Raw genomic sequence first — 22,519 nt, 5'->3', positions numbered from 1 at the left:
GAAGTCTACAAGTTGGATTTCTCTCTCAAACCCTGCTTCTGTATCTATCTAGAGCCATATCTGTGCTGGGATGGTATCTATGGCTGTGGAAATGGATGAGACGATTATCTGTTATAGAAAACATCCAAAGCTAGACATTTTTAAAAAAGGTTAATAAAGTTAAGTACAGAGAGATGATGCACAGCTCTGTAATTATTTCCTTAGTTCCTCTGGGAAAAGCAACATGCATGTCATGAACAGGAAATGCAGGAAATGGCCGGCGTGGCCCCAGAGCAGCTCCCCCGGCAACATTACCATGTGGTCTAAATTGGCCCAGGACTGCTTGAGTTCCTGCAGCGTGCTCGTGACCACGCCGGAGACTTCTTCTTTCTTGTTCTGAATCAGAGCAAGGCCATTTTGTTCAATTTTCTCTACTTCTTTTTCTTTTGCTTTAATCAAATCTTCTAGATCCTGAAATATTAAAAAAAAAAAATAGTCATTTTAAATTGTTCTATTATGGTGCCCTGAAATTGAGCCATTATAGTCTCATATCCTAAAAATCTCTTACTAATCCAAAGAGCTTATCATTCTCAGGATAGGGTCTACCCAGTGAGACTTCTTCCTACATTTAAATTATTTAAATAGTCTTTTTTTATTCTGTGATAAATTAGCATACCTTTAAAAGGTAAAATTTGATTACCTAATAATACATACGGAAATGACATCGTGTAATTTTTTTTTTTTTTCAAGAAGCTACGGGAAAGAAATAGTGGAAAATGGTAGCATAATTATATTCTCAAATTCACGTATCTTGGTGTCGGAGAAATTACCCGGTCCTAGCATATCGGGTAAAATGCAACAGAACGGTATTCCATGCCCCAGTATCTGAGATTTAGTTACATTTCTGCTACAATCAAGCTGTGGCACTTTGGGTAAGCTACAAATATCCTCTGTATCTCAGTTTCTTCAGAATGTCTATTATCCTTTATTTCTCCCTAAAATAGTCTGATTCTATGTGATTCGAAAAAATTATAGGCTTTTTTCATGAATCAAATCCTCATTTTCTTTGGGATGTGCATTTATCACTGTCAGTATGAGATGCTCAAAAAAGAAAATAAAATGAGGCAATGACCTGGAGATCATACTTGACCATACAGCATAATCTTAACTTATATTTTAATGCCATTTGAAATTTTGGAGAGCTTTGCGAGGCGGGCTCTGACTGCAATCACCACTTTATGAATAAGCACCTGGGAGAGCATGTCATACAAGCTGTCTCAGGTGTCAGAACTGGTGAGGCTGAAGGTGGACTCGGAGCCCAGCCCTCTGAGCCAACTGCCGCCAAGCCCAGGGCCAGAGGCAAGTCAGCTGGACATAACTCATGCAGAAGACGTCAGTCCCATGGTGGATTGATGTGAGAAGCCATATATCAAAGCATAGTTACAATCTCAAATTCAGAAGTACACCTCCAGAACTAGATTCGTAGACCTTGGAGGTTAGAATGAAGACAATTCCAAAATATGCTAAGTTTAGATAATGTCTCAACTCTGTAAAAAAGCTTTCCACCCCTCTCTTATGATCCACGTATGGATAACAAGATTGGGACTGGGGAGTGTTATTGATAGGGTATAGTGAGGAGCCCAGTCCCTGCTGTGATACCTACAAGTATTATACCTCTTTTATTTTTATATGTGTGGTTCAAACTTTTAATCACTCTATAGCTAATTTATAAAATAAAAATAATAATATATTTGCTTACCTCAAAGGGCTAACATTATATAAATATATCTTTTAAACTGTTAAAAATTAAGCAAATGTAAGAGTATTATTACATGTAAGAGTATTCATTTACCATGCTTGAGTGCAAAGTTATTTATTTTTCTCTCCTTAATTATCACAAAACTAGTTTTAAATGATGTATTAATTAGAAATTTATGCATTTAGTAGCCAGAAGAGATTTGTGTTTTTAATATTATTCTTTAATTCCATTTTATAATTCTGTCAGTATTTTGACAGCTTAATTAATCAGAGAACGAATACAGTGATTACTAGGGTTACAGGTCCATTCTGCACTATAGAAAACATAATTAACTTTAAGGGTATTTTTCTGAAATATTACATAATCATAAATAATCCTTCCGACATATATTTAATACGATTTTAAATTTTAACCGTTGGAATTAAGTTTATCCTCATTTTTCCATAGATGTTAGTAAATTAATGATCCATTGCTTAGAAACACACCTCTGCACATTTAGATTGTCATAAAAGCAAAACCCAGGAGGGGAACAGGACTGAGGTCTACAGTTTTGTGCAAAATGAAGGTGTTTTCATTTCAATAATAAAAGATGATTTTGTTTCCCATCAATGAAGGAAAAGCCAAATTTAGTCTTCTTTGTTATAATGAATCATTCTTAACTTGAATTAATTCATAAATATCACTTAATGTTGATTTAAATTAATAAATCACCTCTGAAAGAGTGGAAAAATATTCAAACTGATTAAAATAAAGTAAAGCTTGAATCCAGTCGCCATTTAAGTATGCTGGTTTGAATTTCACACTTTGGTCCGGAGGAATGATTTCTCAAAAGTGACAATAAATTTTGAACAAGGTTTGTGGTACCGCCAGATAGAACATGCCAGGTAGGCTATTACAATTAATACGTGATGCCCCAAAATAAGTGTGTGGGCTACATTGATTCTGTTTTGTTTCAAAAACTGACTTTTTATTTGAAATCACAGATTGGCATTGGTGTAAAGATCCTTAAGCCACACTTCAAGCTTTCCTTCCTGACACTGCCTGATGTGACCCTCTGACAGACAAAAATTTGGGTCCAAAAAGGAATAAAATTTGCCAAATGTCTGCTACTTTTTCCAGATAGCAATGTCTCTCTTTATTAACTAGAAGATATGTCCATGAAAAGTAACAAAATGGCAATGGAAGAAAAAAATAAAGAAGAAAAAAATGCACCTGACCAGGCGGTGGCTCAGTGGATAGAGCATCGAACTGGGATGCAGAGGACCCAGGTTCAAGATCCCGAGGTGGCCAGCTTGAGTGCAGGCTCATCTGGTTTGAGCAAAGCTCACCAGCTTGAGCCCAAGGTCGCTGGCTTGAGCAAGGGGTCACTCAGTCTGCTGTAGCCCCCTGGTCAAGGCACATATGAGAAAGCAATCAATGAACTAAAGTGCTGCAACAAAGAATTGATGCTTCTCGTCTCTCTCCCTTCCTGTCTGTCTGTCCCTATCTGTCCCTCTGTCTGACTCTGTCTCCATCACAAAAAAAAAGAAGAAAAAAAATGCTAAAAAAGAAAAGATGTAGGAAAGGAGAAAGAAAAAAAAAAAAAGGTATATTAAGGTATTATTTCAGTCTTTTAATAGTAAAGTCTACCAAAACAATGTAACACAGAAGCACCAATCCTGTTAATGTCAACATGTAAATAAATTATCTTTCTAATTTTAATATAAGTGTTTTAACTTAGGATCTCATCAAGAGGTAGAACTTCTCATCCTTCAAAGTAAAAATTTGAAAATCTGGCTTATTTGCACAATTTAGATTTGATGGTCTAAATTAAAAACACTACTGGTCCCTGGAAAATTTGCAATGCAGTGATGCATGTTTTTGGTCTTCTGTCTTTTATACACCCACCTTCGGATGTGAAGCATTTTTTAGTCTCAAGGTATTTCTCTATATGATGGTTTTCTGTGCCATTTTTACGCATCCTCAGAATTGCAATCCATTAGTTTGTCAGATCAGCATATGAGAATCTGCTCTTCCTCGTCTAAACCAAAAAGCTCTAAGAGCTTAATTAGACCTCAGTCTACATGTACCATGCAGAAAATGTGCTGTCTGGCAAGATAGTCATTACTGAAGACCTTTCTTTCTGATGTCTGGGATATAAAAACAAGCTTTGGGGGAAAAGTGTTTCTGCAGAATTACTTCCCAGTCTACATTTCCTGTGATAAGTTAATACTATTAAGAAAATAGTACAGCCTGACTTGTGGTGGCTCAGTAGATAAAGCATCGACCTGGAATGCTGAGTTGCTTCTTCAAAACCCTGCACTTGGCCCTAGCTGGTTGGCTCAGCGGTAGAGCGTCGGCCTGGCATGCGGGAGACCCGGGTTCGATTACCGGCCAGGGCACATAGAAGAAGCGTCCATTTGCTTCTCCACCCCCCCCCTCCTTCCTCTCTGTTCCTCTCTGTCTCTCTCTTCCCCTCCCGCAGCCAAGGCTCCATTGGAGCAAAGATGGCCCAGGCGCTGGGGATGGCTCCTTGGCCTCTGCCCCAGGCGCTAGAGTGGCTCTGGTCACGGCAGAGTAACGCCCCGGAGGGGCAGAGCATCGCCCCCTGGTGGGCAGAGCATCGCCCCTGGTGGGCATGCTGGGTGGATCCCGGTCGGGCGCATGCGGGAGTCTGTCTGACTGTCTCTCCCCGTTTCCAGCTTCAGAAAAATACAAAAACAAAACAAAACAAAAAAAACCCTGCACTTGTCTGGCCAAGGCACATATGAGAGTTGATGCTTTCTGCTCCTCCCTCCTTCTCTCTCTCTCTCTCTCTCTCTGTCTCTCTCTCTCTCCTCTCTAAAAGGAATAAATAAAAAAAATAAAATTAAAAATAAAAAAAAAGAAAATAGTACAGACTTAAGAGCACTGAAAGCATGGGAACACTGCTGGATCTCTGTGGAAATAAATTAACTGGAAAAAGACATCCTACAGACAATTTAGGAAATTGTTACAGGCTGAGCGTTAAAAAACATTACGGGATCGTTGTTAGACTTTTTGTGGAGATACTATTATGGTTATATTATCAACTCTAAAAGTCGATTTTTTAGAGCTGCGTATTTTACCATGCAGGAATTAAATGCCATGGTATCTGTGATTATGACATCTTCAAGAAGAAATAATTCAGGCAAATATATCAGAATGTTGATTATTATTAAAACTGATGATCAGTATTTTGGGGTTAGCAGCATTCTCAGCTTATAAGTGTATTTGAAAATTCTACTTTCAAATTTATAAAAACAGGTAAAAAAAACTTTATAGTTCAAAAAACTCTATAAACTCACATAATCAGATAATCGAAAAACTCTATAAACTCACATAATCAGATAAATTTGTAACCAAATGCAACTTTTTTCAGTATGTAGCTCAGAGAAATTTGTAATTAAATGCAACTTTTGGCCCTGGCCAGTTGGCTCAGCAGTAGTGTGTCTGCCTGACATGTGGAAGTCCTGGGTTTGATTCCTGGCTGGGGCACACAGGAGAAGCACCCATCTGCTTCTCCACTCTTCCCTCTCTCCTTTCTATCTCTCTCTTCTTCTCCCGCAGTCAAGGCTCCACTGGAGCAAGGTTGGCCCAAGCACTGAGGATGGCTCCATGGCCTCTGTCTCAGGCACTAGAGTGGCCCCAGTTGGAATGGAGCAATGCCCCAGATGGGCAGAGCATCGCCCCCTGGTGGGTATGCCGGGTGGATCCCAGTCGGGCGCATGTGGGAGTCTGTCCGTTTGCCTTCCTGTTTCTCACTTTGGAAAAAAAAAATGCAACATTTTTTGGTATGTAGCTCTCAGTTCTCAAGAACTGCCAATTTCTTTGGTATATGCCATGAAATTGTGAACTAGAACCTGCCGGCCACTGGACCAGTTACCTGACAGTCCTTCCTTGCATTCTGAACTGAAGCCTGGTCGCCAATCCGAAGTTGTTGCTTCAGCCTCTTTTCCTGGGTTTCAAACCAAGTTTTCATACATTGTACGTTATTTTCATATTCTGACCAAGATTTCAATAAACCCTCCAACAGCTGAATCTGAACAAACAAAATGAAATGAAATTTGCCATTTTATTTTACGTTCCAGTCATTGACAGGCCACTATTTCTCCAAACTGAGAATTCTTAAAACACAGTCCATTGTATTCATGATTGAATATGAATGAACATTTCAAAGTGGGAACCAAGGGCTAGTGTCGGTAAGCAGGAAAGAACTTAGGTGTGGGGCTTGCCGGGGCGGAGGCAGGGCGGGGGAGGAGGGATCAGTGGTGATGGGTGAGCATTTGACATTGTATGTGGGCTGAACATATAATGTGGTGTACACAGGTGTGTTGTAGAATGAGATGCCTGAACAACCAATGTCACCCCAATAAACTCAGTTAAAATAAAAAAAAAAAGAACATGACTCATCTTGAAGCAAAGGCAAAAGGAATGAAGAGGCATCTTTCAAAAACAAAAACAATATGAAATATAGAAAGACTGGAGAAGGCACAGGACAAAATAATCACCATGCCTAAGGAACATTCGGAGCCACGGGGCCTTCTGTGGCTCTCTCTCCAGCAGCCTCTCGAAGCCCAGTATAGCTGTATGACTCACGTAATTCATTTCCGTGATAGGGTGGACCTGTTCTTAAAGTCTTCATGAAATGCGGCCAGCAGAGGCTACTCGGCTTACCTTCTCAGCCACCAGACCCTGCAGGATTTGCCAGCTTTTATTCATTGCTCCAAGCTGCTCAGCAAAATCGGTCTTGTCGCCGCGCTTGCTCTCCACGTCCTGAGTGCTGATCTGCAGAACCGACTGGTTCACGAAATCAACTGTCAACTGTTTACAGTTGAGGTCTATCTTAAAACCCTGAAGAGAGAAGGGAGGAAGTAAGAGAGCCACGTCAGACGTATAAATGGTCTCTATATTTAAAAAAAAAAATTAAATACTTTATTTATTCATTTTAGAGAGGAGAGAGAAGGGGGAGGAGCAGGAAGCATCAACTCCTATATGTGCTTTGACCAGGTAAGCCCAGGGTTTTGAACAGGCGACCTCAGCGTTCCAGGTCGATGATTTATCCACTGCGCCACCACAGGTCAGGCAAGTGGCCTCTATTTTATCAGGACTTGGAAAGCTTTAAGTAATCTTAAAATTAATATCATAACTTCCATTATTTAGCCCAAATGAAACAATCTATGTGCATTCTTATAACTTATTATTTCTAAAAGCTGACTATATAAAAAATATAGAAATATACTAAGTATAAATTAAATTTATAACTTTTGAATTTATAAAAATGTAAAAAACTGAATATATACTATATATATATATATATAATATAAATACATGTATATTTTAGGCAATAGTCTTACTCTTAGACACCTGTCCAGTCACTATGTATGAAACATACTTCATGCCCTGGCCGGTTGGCTCAGCGGTAGAGCGTTGGCCTGGCGTGCGGGGGACCCGGGTTCGATTCCCAGCCAGGGCACATAGGAGAAGCGCCCATTTGCTTCTCCACCCCCACCCCCTTCCTTCCTCTCTGTCTCTCTCTTCCCCTCCCGCAGCCAAGGCTCCATTGGAGCAAAGATGGCCCGGGCGCTGGGGATGGCTCCTTGGCCTCTGCCCCAGGCGCTAGAGTGGCTCTGGTCGCGGCAGAGCGATGCCCCGGAGGGGCAGAGCATCACCCCGTAGTGGGCAGAGCTTCGCCCCTGGTGGGCGTGCCGGGTGGATCCCGGTCGGGCGCATGCGGGAGTCTGTCTGACTGTCTCTCCCCATTTCCAGCTTCAGAAAAATACAGAAAAAAAAAGAAACATACTTCATGACCTGATTTCCATCACTTGAGTTTTTGAGTTCCTTCCAATAAAATAGTTCTAAAATACGAAAAGTTAAAAATAAATGTTTAATTACCTTATATTTCTGAAGGAATTCATGAATTGCTTTGTAACCTATAGAATTCTTTATCTCCTCTTCATCCTTTTGAATGACATTTTCCATGAGGGAAATCCAAGTCATGACTTCGCAGATGGCATGGCGAGAAGGTAGCTTATCCATCTGGAGCTGCCCAGAAAGAGAACAGGTCACAAAGACTAAAATTCAAACCTAATTTATTGTTAACCTAAAAACCCTACATGAATTCTTATTAATGTACCAACACAGAGATAATATTTCTTAATAATATTTTTGGATTCTAACCTCATTAGACGTTTGAATTAAACATTCGGCAAACACTGAACAATAATAGTCATCTTATGTTCACTTGATATCCAATTCTATAAACATTGTACAAACATTAACTAATTAATCAAAACACCAGCAAGAAGAAAATATTATTGTTATTTGATAGCTAGTTTTATGACTTTAGAAAAACTTAACTACAAAATATCAAACAGATGTATTTTATTAATTATCTTGTAAAATCTTGGTATATTATGACTCAGAAATGTTAAAAGAAGAAGGCAAAATACCATACTAGCAACTATCATTTTCTAGAGTTTTGGCACTCTAATATTTATTCCTATGAGCATAGCCAATTTCTTCAGTCTTAGACTAAAATAGACTTAGAATTCTGATTCTTACTTAACGCATTACACATTCATGCAGACACTTATTGTAATAATTTAGACCGAGGAACAAAAGCAATCATTTTAAATATTCATGGGCTTCTCTGTGGTGCAGAACGATACAGAGATAAATACGAGATGTTTCTTGTCCTCCAGATACGTACGGCTGCTGATTAGTAGGAATGAGAAAGCTACATTAAACACATCTACCACACTTTGTGTGCAGTGCTAAGTCCCAAAGAGAGAGGAACAGAAGATATCTGGGAGTTCAGAGAAGGAAAGCCTGTTTCCAGAACTGACCTCCTCTTCTATTTCGTAAGCGAATGCCAGTTGCTGTATTGTAGGTAAGACTACAGGTCTTTTTTGTTTTATTGACATATTGTTATTAAATCTTCAGAATGACCCACTTTATGAGGTGGATGTAGTTACCCACACTTTATTCACAAGAAAACAAAGAATTTAAACAAGGTCAGACAGGGATCCTAATACACACACACACACACACACACACACACACACAAGCATGTGTGTGCACACACGATAAGAAGCCCTTGGCATTTCTAAAATAAGATATGACATTTGTAGATATGACATTTGTGGAATAGTTTACTTTTAATATGCAATGCAACTGACAGAGAGAACAGACAAGATGCCTAAGGCGAAGCTGACCGCAGTTTGCGAACAAAAGCAGAGTAGTGTAGTTTTCCATTACTACTGCTTAGATCAGTCATGACCCCTTAAAGCAAGGATTCTTCCCCTACCTGGTGGAGCTTCTCCTGCACGGCCGGGATGTTCGTCAGCAGGTCCGCCCACTGGCCATCGATGTGTGACAGCTCGGACCGCAGGGCGGCGGTGTCCACCTTCTTCAACCGGAGGAGCTGGTTTCCCGTGCTCAGAACCGACGACTTCAGCGAAGACTTGGCATCCACTTCTTTGGAAAACTCCTGGAAGAGGTAGCAAAGTTCAAATCAGGATGCAATAGCCAGACCCTTCGTTTAAGGAAAAGACCAATTTATTTCAGAAACATGTTTTCTTTACACCTTGAAGGGGTATTATAATAAGCATTCTAGAGAAAAAATCGAAGGCAGCATACCCTTGCTCGGAATGGAAGCCAGCAATGGAGCCGTTACCCATAAACTGGTCAGAGGCAAGGCTGAGCCCTAGTATTTTGCATAATTATTCAATACATATAGTAAACATTGACAGCTTCTCTAGAACTTGTTTTGTGTTAAGCACACCCATGGACAGCTGCTTTCCTTACCACTACTGTAGGTCTTATAAACAATAACTATGAATCGAATTGTTTTAAATTCTCACCAGGAAAGCATTCAGGTGATCGCGGACCATTTCCAGTTCTTGAGGAACTGTCACAGATTGCTGAGTCCAAAATTCCAGCCTGTCTTTTGCAGACTGTAACCAGTGAATTAGAGCTGCAGATTCACTTTGATATCTGTAAGTATATTAATGAGCTTATTAAGTAAACATCCAGTCTGTGCCTTTTTTTTGAGAGAGAGAGAGAGAGAGAGAGAGAGAGACAGGGAGAGAGATGAGAAGCATCAACTTGTAGTTGTGTCACTTTAGATGTTCATTGGTTCATTGATTGCTTCTCATACGTGCCGTGATGGGCGGGGGTAGAGGGGGATGTTCAGCCGAGCCATGACAGCCTTGCTCAAGCCAGTGATCTTGGGCTTCAGGTCAGCTACCATGGGATCATGTTGAAGATCCCAGGCTCAAGCCAGCAACCTTGTGCTCAAGCTGGTTAGTCTGCACTCAAGCCAGATGAGCCTGTGCTCAAGCTAGGACCTTGGGGTTTTGAACCTGGGACCTCAGCTTCCCAGGTCAATGCGCTATCTAGCGCACCACCACTGGTCAGGCTCTGGTCTGTGTTTTCTGCTAACTCATGTTATTCGTTAGTTAATAAAATTATATAGATTTCAGGTGTACAATTCTATAATATATCATATTGTGATTTCACCACCCAAAGTCTGCCCACTGTCACCATTTATCCCCCTTTCCCCTCTTCTACCTCCTTCCATCCCCCCTTCCCTTGGATAACCACCATGCTGTTGTCTGTGTGCCAATGCTAATTTTAAGAGGCATGATCGATTTGTGAGAATAGTGCCCTTAATATTTCCTTAATATTTATGCCTGATGCAAGTCAGTTATTCCAAGTTTCAGCTTTCCCTTCTCTAAGCTAAAAATAAAAAAGATATTTCCCCTATTCCTTTATGTTGAAGCTATTGGGATGGTATTAGATGATTGTTATGAAAAGTGCTTAGAAATAAAGATGGCATAGAAATAGTGCATTTCATCATATGAAACCCACCTCCCCTTCTCTTGCATAGTCTCACTGTCCTTGAGAAACTGCATGTTCTCAAGACTACTTTCTCTTCTTTTTCTCTAAGGTTTTACTGTGACCACCCATGGGCAGTGAGTAGACAAGGGAAAAGGACAGCTCAAAGGTAAGGTGCCTGCCTGCCTCCCCGTCCACTTTTTTTTTTGTATTTTTCTGAAGCTGGAAATGGGGAGGCAGTCAGACAGACTCCCCGCATGCACCCGACCAGGATCCACCCGGCATGCCCACCGGGGGGCGATGCTCTGCCCATCCGGGGCGTTGCTCTACCGCAATCAGAGCCACTCTAGCGCCTGAGGCAGAGGCCACAGAGCCATCCTCAGCGCCCGGGCAAACCCTGCTCCAATGGAGCCTTGGCTGCAGGAGGGGAAGAGAGAGACAGAGAGGAAGGAGAGGGGGAGGGGTGGAGAAGCAGATGGGCGCTTCTCCTGTGTGCCCTGGCTGGGAATCGATCCCAGGACTTTCGCACGCCAGGCCGACGCTCTACCACTGAGCCAACCAGCCAGGGCCCTGCCCACTTTTAATTACATGCTTACACACTCATACAAGAATCTAATTGAGGGTTTTGTGTTTGCCTTTATTTTCCAAACTAGGTGATAAGTTTCTGAAGGGACCACATCTTTTTCAAGTCTTGTACTTACCAGCCTCTTCAACACTCATCTAAAAAATAAGCAAAGTAGTCATTGTATTACCTGGTCCAGTGTTTCAATATCGTTTCCAGTCTGTGAAGCTCCTTAGACACTTTGTCGGTGTTAGTCAGCCAGTGTTCGCCAAGCTGATTTAGCCGGCTTTCTAGGTCCGAGCAGCTGATGGACATCAGCAGTCTTTTCCCGTCATCTAACACCTGATACAACTTGGGCTGGTACTCATTAAGGCTGGATTTCAAATGCTAAAATGATTGAAAATACTGGGTCAGAAGTCTGGATAATGCAACTTGTCTTCCTAAGAATAATGATTTCTCTGGCACCCACAGTGTTCCCATTATCCTTAGTCAAACTTCAGTTATTTGCACCCAGGCAATGCTAGAAACTTTGAGATGTTTCATCTACTATACCTAAGTATAGATGTCCTTCTTCGTAATTTTACATGTGTTTTAAACTGTCTATCATTTTAAGAATACTGTGATACCAGCATAAAGTACAGAAAATTCGTGGTGGAAACTGAGTTTTCAGAAGAGCATTCTTTCATCATAAAAACACTTTTAGTGCTCTATTATAAAATTCCGTATTATAATTATTTCAAGATAATGTGACATCGGTATAAACTACAGAAAATGCTTGGTGAAGGCTGGATTTTCAAAAGGCACTCTCATTAAAAAAGAAAGGAAAACCCTTCTTATATTCTATTATAAAACAAACACTTAAAATTTATGTGCTTTCAACAATGTCAGTAGCCTGAAATCAAAGTAACAGTACTTAATAAAATGTCTGAGTACAAGTTTGTTTTGATTCCATTCAAACCATGGAAAGTTTCAAAAGGAAACGTGGCGAGTTTCCACAGCGAGACGCCCGGGGGACGCTGACCTGGTAGAGCGCGATCCGGTCGATGAGCCGGTCCTCGCTCTCCTCCACCAAACCCACGCTGGGGATGTTACTCTCCACCACCTCCAGCTGTCTGCTGAGCTCCTGCTGGTCCTCCTCCAGACGGGACCATGTCTGGAAATGCAACATCAGTCTGTGAGCTAGCAAGCCCCCATGAAGGAACAGAAATCCTCTCCGCATGCAAAATAGGCACTCGATAGATTCTCTTTAAAGTTGTGTCGGGGATGTTTGTGTTGGAGGTTTGCTTTGGGAGACAGAGGATGGCTCGGAAGCCAGGAATCAGATGGTGACCATGAAAAGCATCCTAAACAGTCTGCGGCATCTACGACTAACTAGCAGCATGAGCAAATTACTCAACAAGCATGGACAGGATTCTCTACTTCTCTGAACTTCATTTTCAACATTTAAAAACGGGGATAATAATACCTACATAGTCCATTTTAAAGATTAAATAGAACAATGCGTCCCCACACCTGGACACAGTATGCACCTGACACGCATGGTTTCATTCCGTGCCATGGTAACGATGAAGACGTGATTTAACTAGAAGGGACGGCGTGTTTACTTCAAGAAGTAATGAACTGAATGCACGAACTACATTTGCAAATTAAAAAAACAGACGTTTAGGAAATATGAATATATAGCATAAGCCTTTGACTAAGGAGGACTCTCAAGTGACTTATTCCTAAATTCAGATGTTTTTATTTTGTTTTAAAATAGAAAAGCTTATTTTCAGTCATTTCAAGTTTGTTTTAAATAATTTATAGCGAAGGCCAGCAGTTTTACAGCCTGACTATCAAAGCCTCATACGTCACCCTGTCCGGTCTGACGTCAGTCTTTGGCCAATCCTTGTCTAGCTGGCACACGGGGTGGCAGAGGCTTTATCAGAATGCAAATAAGCCCAGTGGGGACCAGGCCACACGGACAGGACGCTGAGAGTCTGGAAGGGTTCCAAGGTCATAGGAGGCAAACCGCAGGAACGAACATGTCCTGCCCTAACGGCCTGTCCATCTGCAGTAGGGGGCCTGCTGCAGGGAAGGTGCTGCACGGGGCGGGGGTCTCACCTCTAGGATGTACTCCAGCTCGACACCCCTTTTGTGAGCCCCCTTCAGCACAGCCGCAGCCTGCGCCATCACCTCCGTGTGGGACTGAGTTTCCTGTGCGGCTGCGAAGCCGATTATCTTTCTGAAGAGGGTTTCAGTCAAAATCATATGAGATTCCAGGCCCTGAAAGTATTCCTGCAATTTTTCAGGTAGAAAGAGGTCAGCAACTCAGTCATACACAACCACTACCATAAAAATTGCTTCCCACGCCAAAGCTGACACTGCTCAGTTCATATACAAGTGGCACCGTTCCCCCTGACCCAGGCGAGATGGGGGCTCCAGGCTCCGAACTGGTCTCTCTTGTTCCTCCACAAGTGCACCGGCCCCGTGCTGTGCTGCGGACACTCCGCACCTTCAACAGAGCCCTTCATACGTGACCAGTGCCGATAAAATCCGCTGCCCTGGGAGTCCTTCATCTCTGTGGTCTGGGCTTCCTTTCTGTCCTGACGTGCCTGTCACTCACTCCACCACGCAAACTGGCCTCTCTTGTCCCTGGGACACATCAGCTCCCGTTGCCCATTGGCCTCTGTCTATACTCTGCTCTGACCTCACCTGACACATTCACACTCTCCTTCCTCAATGGTGGAGCTCAAGCTCTGCTTTAGCTGAACCCTCGGAGCCCAGGCGGTGCTTCCTACTCTCTGCTAAGCCCAGCTTGACACATGCCGAGAGGTATTACATATTCTTAAATTTCCCTCGGATCAGAGGTACACACCACAGAACTGTGAGCCTTGCACAATCCTACAAATGTGTCTTTGCATTGTTACTTTTTATACGTAAAAAGCCCCAGAGTAAGGGAGGAAGGGTTCATGCCACTTCCTGTTCGTAGCACCAGGGCAGAACAGAAGCGCTGGGAATCGTGATAATATTTAGTGTGTACTACGAGCCGGGCGCTCTACCCGCACCTAACAAACACATGGAATCCTTACAACAACTCCGTGAGGGAGGTAGACTTCTTTCTCTCTTAACGGATGAGGACACTGAACTAGCCAGTCTATGTACCTTGCCCAAGGTCACTGCAGAGCTAGCTTTCCCTAAGAAAATGCTCTGATCTGGAGAAGCCAAAATCATTCTTTTTAAATAACCCCAAATTATTCTATCGTGGAATCTTCAAGTTGGAAGAGAACTTGGAGGTCACTGAGTTCAACAGTCCCAGAATACTGACCTTCCTTTTACAACCCCACCTCCCCCCGGACAGCCTTGGATGGGCTTCTCAGGGCCAGGGGGCTGTCCGTGCAATGGCAGCTTACTCCTTTCAGAGTTCTTCAGCTATTGAGCTTTACTTCTCTGTCATTTAAATTCATTGATCCCAGTTTCTCCTCTGGAATAACTCAGGGGATATTTTATTACTAAGGTCAAAGAGCTGAGAAAAACCAGCTGTGAACTTTAAAGCGATGTTTTTAAAGCCAAATGATAAGGTTTGAATAAATCACGAAGATTTGGACAAAAAACCCTCTGGGAAAAATAACAAGAAGTAAAATTCAAAAAAAAAAAAATCCACTTTAGAAGCCACCAAAAAGCTACATGATGGTAGAATATTAACCATCTATAACCCAATTGGATTTTTAAAGTATCCGTATAAAGAATTACCAGAGTCTGAGAGTCTGGCGTTCCAGCTGGCAAAACTGCTCTTTCTGTAACAATTGCTAATAATGCAAGAATTAGGTTTGTGTGCACATTGAATGGGCATGCCTGGAGTAAGGAGTAGTGTTTAACTTGAACTTGATATAACACGTAAGGATGGAGCAATCCTAGGCTTATCAAATTTGATTATGTAGCAAAAGGAGCTGCTGTTTCTAGGAGGAAACTCGTGAGGCCGATAGCACTCAGAGGAACACATGCTTTATGGCCAGAAGAACCAGGTGACGCACATTAGAGACAGAAACCCAGACCCAGAGCAGAGTGAGCAGTCCCTGGCCAGGACAAGGGAAGGCAGAGAGAGTGCCTAGGACTAGATGAGCACATGGGCAAAGGACACCCCAAAACAGAAGCAGTCAAGCGGGAAGCCGGACACATTGGAAGGGAGTCCCCCAGTTTCCCACTGACTGCAGTTTCTGAGAGAAAGCATGGCTAATACTACTAAGGAGGTGATAATTAAAATTATTGAGAAGGTTGGTAACTTCTTTTGTGACTTATAGAATTATAGACCATATCCTCTGTAACTGTTCCGTGCTCCTGAACGCCGGTGGGTTTGAGTATACATTTGTTGACCCTTTTAAAGATGAACTGATATAAGTAGGAACTCCTAAAAGATGGAAAATACTGGGTTTTGCTAAATATATATCAGTAAGGGAGACTATCCTTTCACGAGTCCGCTCTTTCTCTCTGTACCTTATGTTTGTCAAGGAGCTGCTGGACTTCCTCTTTGGAAGACACAATCATTTTCTGGTCGCCGGCCACCTTCTCTTGTCCAGTTTCCAGCAGGTCAGCCAGATCTTGCAGAGCCCTCTCATACTGACTCTGGAGTGCAAGGTTCTGGTTCAGCCCACTCCGCCGAGAGCCGATGGTCATCATCAGTTCGTCGTACATGTCCTGAGAAACAGAGACAGCAGCATTCACTCTCAGGTCACGTCTTGGCTCCTCTGAAAAGACAGCACCTGGGCAAAGCCACGCCCTGAGGACGCTCTTTGGGCGTCTGTCGATGGTAATGCTCTGCATCTGGACATCTGGACACCTGCTTTCCTTAGAATCCTCCCTTCAAAGACTTCTTCAAAAAAGGATAAGCTAATTTTTTTTTAACATTGCAATGGCTATGCAAAAACGTTGCCTGGAAATGGCAGAGGAGGCGGGTTGGACCGCTGTCTCCTGGGGTTGTCAATTGTGTGTGGTAAGATGTGGGGTTAAGATGTTGGAAACTTGCAATTCTGGTTTTTATAATGTTCTCAACATTTATATAATTTTAGGGTAATTGACTATAATATTTTTACCGTTTTATCTGCTACATAATAATCAGATTTGGGACTATTCTCCAAATGAAGAGCTTGGGAAACAAAGGCGTTTAATATGAGCTGAAAGACTTTAAGACTTGAAAAGGCGGTGTTTTTGCCAAATGTGGCGAAGTAAATAAATATTTAACTGGAAAGATGTTTTTGGAGATGCTGATACACCAAACACAAAATTTATTTGAGCCATATGGACCTGCTTAATATATCATGGGTAAGGTCTAGCAGGCCAAAATGTTCAATCTGGAAAAGTTCAACTTTAATGCCTATTTACAACGGTGACGTTTGACTTTTACATCTGACATTTAAGCACCGCTGGAAAATTGTCTAAAAAGGACAAAGTGGGGGCAGTGGGCTCCTAACATTGTGAAATGTTAGATAGTGGAATGAGAGGCTTAAAATAAAAATGCTCTGTTAAGAATAAGAGCTATTGGCCTGACCTGTGGTGGCACAGTGGATAAAGCATCGACCTGGAAATGCTGAGGTCGCCGGTTCAAAACCCTGGGCTTGCCTGGTCAAGGCACATATGGGAGTTGATGCTTCCAGCTCCTCCCCCCTTCTTTCTCTCTGTCTCTGTCTCTGTCTCTCTCTCTCCCCTCTAAAAATGAATAAATAAAATAAATTTAAAAAAAAAAAAAAAAAAAAAAAAAAAAAAAGAATAAGAGCTATTGTATTTTCTCAAAAGGAAGAATTTGTGACCCTGTGCTTGGCTTCATTCTAGTAATTCCTCAACAGTCTGTAATACAGTGCACAGAGAAAATGTGTGTGTGTCACTATATACACACTTTTTTCTTAATATAACTTAAATATGTTGTTTGTTAATGGCTACATTTTTCTGGTCTACTATCCCAATATCTCCCTAACACCTTGATGTCAGATTCTTTCCTAAGTGCCAGATCTAGAAAAGCAAAGTAACCTAGGGTTAGACTCTGCTCAGTCTGTTTAAATTGCAGCTACCTCCTAGTTTAATCCTTTTTGGTTCTGGAATTGAAATAATGTTCCTCTTCTATTCAGACATGTATGAAAGATAAACTATAGTTTTGAATAACTGATAAAAACCACTTTTTACAAAAAGTATTAGCTTGAGTATTTTTTTTTCTTTAAAACAGTATTTGGGGTCATATTACAAAACAGAGTAAATATCCCTTTTTTAACTTTTTTAGGTTGTACTGATGAATATACCACAACGAGACTACACCACAATGCTTAGCCATTGGAATAATAATAAATGTCGGGCGGGGGCGGGGGGAGCATCTTCGCATCTTAGAAGCATGAGAATACAATTTATTTTATTGCATTAAACATGGTGAAAATTTTGGAAAATTTTCTAAGACTCACTTGGAAGAAAGATTAGAACTTAAATGATATTAATTTTATTAAGAAAAAGCAAGAACACCGAGAAACTAGTTTCCTCTCGACTTCTAGTTAAGACGTAGCATTGAATGCTATTGGTAGGAAGTTGTACCTGGAGTTTGGAGAGTTCTTGCAGGCCAGGCTGCTCAATCTGCAACTTGTCACCACGCTTTTTCAATTCAGCGATTCCGGCGTCCAATTCTTTTAGCCCATCCTCAGCCTGCTGTATTGCCTAGGTCAAATGGGTAATATTTCATCAAAACTTTCGCGAATAATTTCCCACGAAAAGTATGACTATCTTGTACCTTCCCTTATTCCTCTTCTGTCCACATAAAACAATATATCCAACATAAGTCATTGCAATAAAACATAAACACCATGGTCACCTAGGATATGGAAGAGAGAAGAAAGCCCTTTATTATACTACAGATCAGCCGTCTTAAAGGTAAGGCGGTAGGAAGGACTGAGGACGGATGGAGGGTTGGGGAACAATAAATTCATGAATAGCAGTGACACGTAAGACAGGAGCATGATGTGGGACATCAGGAAAAGGTCTGTGCCTGGGATGGTGCAGGGGATCGCGTTCTGGTTTCCTGACATGCCGCTCTGAGCATCTTTGGAGAGAGATGCGGCAAGGCAAGAACATACGTGGCAGCGTGGTCAGGGGAAGCTCACGTGAAGCAGACTCAAGCCATTGGCCAGTATCACAGGGGCTGCTAGAGCGAAGCCTTGTCTTCCTGGGGTGAGGTCTGCATTAGCAGGACAAGATCTCATCCTGGCCTTCCAGCAGCTAATAGTCTGTGTAGGAAGCCAGAGCAACCGGGGGACAACAGAACCACCACGTGCTAAACTGACACAAGTCGTCCTGTGAGAGCACTTCAGACACGGGAGACGCCAGTGCACCCTGGTGCAGAATGAGGGGGCTCTGGGAAGAAATGCAACCGCACTTGCCCTTGAACAATGAAAAGAACGTGATCTCCGGATGGCAGATAAAAAAAATAAAACGTGTCCTATTTTCTCTTCTGGATCTCCACTACCATGACAGCAAACGTTTTGTCTGCTTGTTGTTTTGGTGTGTCTCCCCCCCCCCATAAATCTACAAGAACAAGGCAAAAGGAAAGAAGGCATTACGAACAACATGTTGAAAGCTGGAAATCAGAAGGCTGCATGATAACTGACTTAGGAAATCTCAGAGAGCTGAGCCCCAGTCCAGCAGGGGATCTTCACCACCACGTGGCTAGCCACAGGATTTCTGGCGCTCTGAGGAAGTGAGATGGCGCTAAATACGAAGGGTTGGCGAGAAGCCGCTTAAAGAGGCGTTAAATTCCCAGGTTCCTGTCCTCACTCCACACTGCCCCTTTCTTTCCCTGGTGAAAGACAGAACACTTGTTTTCTGGGGCAGGTAAAACAGTCTCTGGACCAAAGGGCACCAGACGGAGCCGCGGGCTTGAGTGGTACTTGAATGACAGCAGGGATAAAGTGACCGCCCAGTAAATGCCGACTGGGGGCCCTTACATCTTATACTGCAGCTAGACGTTTACTCCCAGATTGAAAAGGGGGAAAAGTATGAAAAGATCAACAGAATGACCAAAAAATCTGACACCAAGATTTTCTAACAGACAGCCCACACTGACTGTCTTCGGTAAATCTCAACATTGTCAAACCTTATCCATCCCTCAAGTGGCCATTTAGCTGTTTAGTTCCCTGTCCCAAACTGAATACACAGCAAAGGATTTCCTGAGAAAAGTCTCCCAAAGGAAAGGTAGAAACCCAAAGAAGCAAACAAAGAAAAGTAAACTGGAGGGATACCACTTTTGCAGGAAAGATAAAACTTTAATATCAAAAAATAATATACCCCAGAGAGATTGCAAAAGATAATGCATCTATTAAAAGAAAAAAAAAAAAAAAAGGACAGGATACTGTAAAAAAAAAAAAAAAAGATTACTTAGAAAACCAAAATGAGTTCTTGGAAAATTAAACACATGAGAGAAGAAATGCAGACTCAGTAGAAAAGTTTGGCTTTGAAACTGAGCAAGTTTTCCAGAAAATGGAAGACGGTTGCAGAGTAGGTGGGAGCTACATTCATCTGATCCTGGCGCCAAACTGGATTCACCGCTAAATTACAGAGCAATCAACCTCAATAACCAACCGAAGGCCAGCTGAGCTAAAATACTGTAACTGCGGGATTTGCAGAAGCCACACAGAGACTGGTGAGAAGGGCGGAGGTGCCGAAAGGGTTGGCCCCCCACACCCATGTGTGGTGCCTGAGAAGCTGGAGTGATATCTCAGCCACAAAAGTCCCCCCTGATAGGAGCGTGGGGTCTCAACCCCACATGGGGACCCCCAATCCGGAGCCAGAGAAATTAGAAGATGAGCCTGCACAGCATGGGGTGGTGAAAATCAGCGGGAATTCAGTCCGCCTAGGAGAGAAGAGAGTCTGCTGGAGACCCAGACAGCCCCTTCCCAGGGTGGAGCACTCCTACTGCTACAGCCCCAGCCTGGGGAGTGCGCTTCCCAGTGCTCCAACCACGGGCAACACCACTCTGTTGTGCTGGGGTCCTGCAGGGGGGCCGGGGTGACAACGAGCAGGGACCTTGGGGGAGCTCTTTCTCTGGAGAAGCTCTTTGCAGAGAGTCAGGCAGTGATTGAACTGTCTGAGAGGGGACCGTTCTTCTCTCCCTGTGGCGCAGAGCTGGTGCCTCCACGGCCCGCTGAATCACGTGGCCTGCCTTGCCACTCTGCGGCCCTGCCCTGCTGAGCTCAGGCATGCAGGGGTATCCAAGTGCTGCACGGAGCTGGTGCCTCCACGGCCCGCTGAATCACGTGGCCTGCCTTGCCACTCTGCGGCCCTGCCCTGCTGAGCTCAGGCATGCAGGGGTACCCAAGTGCTGCACGGAGCTGGTGCTTCCATGCCCTGCTGAATCACGTGGCCTGCCTTGCCACTCTGCGGCCCTGCCCTGCTGAGCTCAGGCATGCAGGGGTATCCAAGTGCTGCACAGAGCTGGTGCCTCCATGCCCTGCTGAATCACGTGGCCTGCCTTGCCACTCTGCGGCCCTGCCCTGCTGAGCTCAGGCATGCAGGGGTATCCAAGTGCTGCACGGAGCTGGGACTCCATGCCCTGCTGAATCACGTGGCCTGCCTTGCCACTCTGCGGCCCTGCCCTGCTGAGCTCAGGCATGCAGGGGTACCCAAGTGCTGCACGGAGCTGGGACTTTGGGGGTACCGTCTCCTGGGCAGGCTTTTGTCCAGGAATCAGACCAGAAGGTGCTGGGTTGTGCAGTTACATCACAAGGGGGTAGGCACTCTTATCTCCCTTGCAAGCACAGCCTGCACTCTCCCGGGAAAGGGAAGAAGTGCCCACGCCCCTCCTACAGACTATCTGGATCTGCGCTCCTAAGTCCCAGTGGCCCCGCCAGGCTGAGCTCAGTTCCACCAGGGGGTGGAAAGTATGTTGCTTGGAGCTGGGATATTTGGAGTATCTCCTTTGGACACTATTGTCTGGGACCTGGACGAAGTGCTTGAACTTCTACTGGAGGCTTGGTGGCATCACCCCCAACAGGAAACTCTTTTGACCTATTACCATAGCCCCAGAGGCTCTGCTCTGATGAGTTTTCTCCTGCAGAGGGGACAGCTGGCTGCACCAAACCTGAACCTGTAGTGCCTCCCTTCTGGAGGTGCTAGAGTTGGAGAGCCTGGCAGAGACTGCGTGGTTTGGCTCTAGAGTAGGGGCGATGTTTCCTTTACTGATCATGTGGCCTCCAAATAGTAGACCCACAAGTTCCATCTTCTCAAGCCCAGTCATCCTACTTTACTGAGCTTGTGACCCATGTAAAGCTCTGTGGGTTACGGCCAGCCTGGGCCCACTCTGCAGTCATTCTTGAGAAGGCTCTGGAAGAAGACAAGGCAACCTCAGGGAAGGTGCAGTAGCTGACAGGTGGAGGTGGACCTCGGTGAGCCTCAGAACTCTTATAGATCTGCCCCCAGATCTAAGCAGGAGGAAGCCAACCCTTCTACACAGATTGGCCTGTCTCCTGCACACCTAGGCCCAGTAGATGAAGCCACAGTAAATAATGTAGTCACTACACACAGGTAGTTTAAGACTGGTTACAGGCAGCATCTAACATCGACCTGCACTGTAATCCTGCCCAAGAGGACCCAGAACTAATACAACCAGTGGTGGGCTTCAGACCACACCAGAACTCAACCCAACTAGCCACATAAGTGGCGTACACAATGGGGGGTTTCTGGTAGGCACCAGACCCTGCTGAAAACAACTCAGATCAGGGGGCAGACCCTGCACAATGACTCATACACAGGGATCAGCAGCCTTGAAGGGTTAAATTGATTCACAAAAGGTCCAACAGCATTCAAAACTCAACTACAACAGATGGGTGTACATACCCACAAGAAATATTTGTAGGGCACTGAGTTCAGGTGATCTGGAAGACTGTGCCACTGAGCCCATCAAGATACCTACATCATGAAGTCATCATGACAAGTTTGGGAGTCATAGCAGATCTAATACACATAGACAAACTAGGAAGACAAAGAAATATGACCCAAATAAAAGAATAAGAAAAATCCTTAGAAAAAGAATTAAAATGGAAGCAACCAAATACCAGATGCAGAGTTTAAAACAGTGGTTATAAGGATATTCAAGGACCTTAGGGGAAGAATGGATAACCTCAGTGAAACTTAAACTAAGAGACAGTAAGTATTAAAAAGAACATAAAAACTGTAAAAAAGGAATCAGTCAGAAATAAAGAATACAACATCTGAAATAAGGTATGCACTAGAAGAAATCAATACCAGGTTAGATAAAGCAGAGGATCAAATCAGTGTTTCAGAGGACAAGACAGCAGTCCGCACCAAAGCGAACCATCAAAAAGAAAAGAGAATTTTAAAAAATGAGATAAGTTTAAGGGACCTCTGGGACAACATCA

General features: G+C 43.4%; 1 protein-coding gene across 2 annotated transcripts in view; it reads right to left on the bottom strand.

The window, feature by feature from the left end:
• Positions 1–22,519, bottom strand: part of SYNE1 (spectrin repeat containing nuclear envelope protein 1) — a 446,717-nt gene that overhangs the window by 87,886 nt on the left and 336,312 nt on the right. For both annotated transcript variants that reach the window (XM_066372972.1, XM_066372973.1), the window contains 11 exons: positions 17,688–17,807; positions 15,612–15,812; positions 13,242–13,415; positions 12,160–12,291; positions 11,329–11,525; positions 9,601–9,733; positions 9,045–9,227; positions 7,631–7,780; positions 6,413–6,589; positions 5,622–5,777; positions 295–450 (listed from right to left, as the gene is read on the bottom strand). In XM_066372972.1, the coding sequence (XP_066229069.1) occupies positions 295–450; positions 5,622–5,777; positions 6,413–6,589; positions 7,631–7,780; positions 9,045–9,227; positions 9,601–9,733; positions 11,329–11,525; positions 12,160–12,291; positions 13,242–13,415; positions 15,612–15,812; positions 17,688–17,807 (1,779 nt within the window). The remainder of the gene's footprint in view (positions 1–294; positions 451–5,621; positions 5,778–6,412; positions 6,590–7,630; positions 7,781–9,044; positions 9,228–9,600; positions 9,734–11,328; positions 11,526–12,159; positions 12,292–13,241; positions 13,416–15,611; positions 15,813–17,687; positions 17,808–22,519) is intronic.

This window comes from Saccopteryx leptura, chromosome 3 (assembly GCF_036850995.1).
Source record: "Saccopteryx leptura isolate mSacLep1 chromosome 3, mSacLep1_pri_phased_curated, whole genome shotgun sequence".
Classification (NCBI taxonomy): Eukaryota; Metazoa; Chordata; class Mammalia; order Chiroptera; family Emballonuridae; genus Saccopteryx; species Saccopteryx leptura.
Note: the sequence above shows the minus strand (reverse complement) of the source record. Positions and strands in the feature narration are given on the sequence as shown.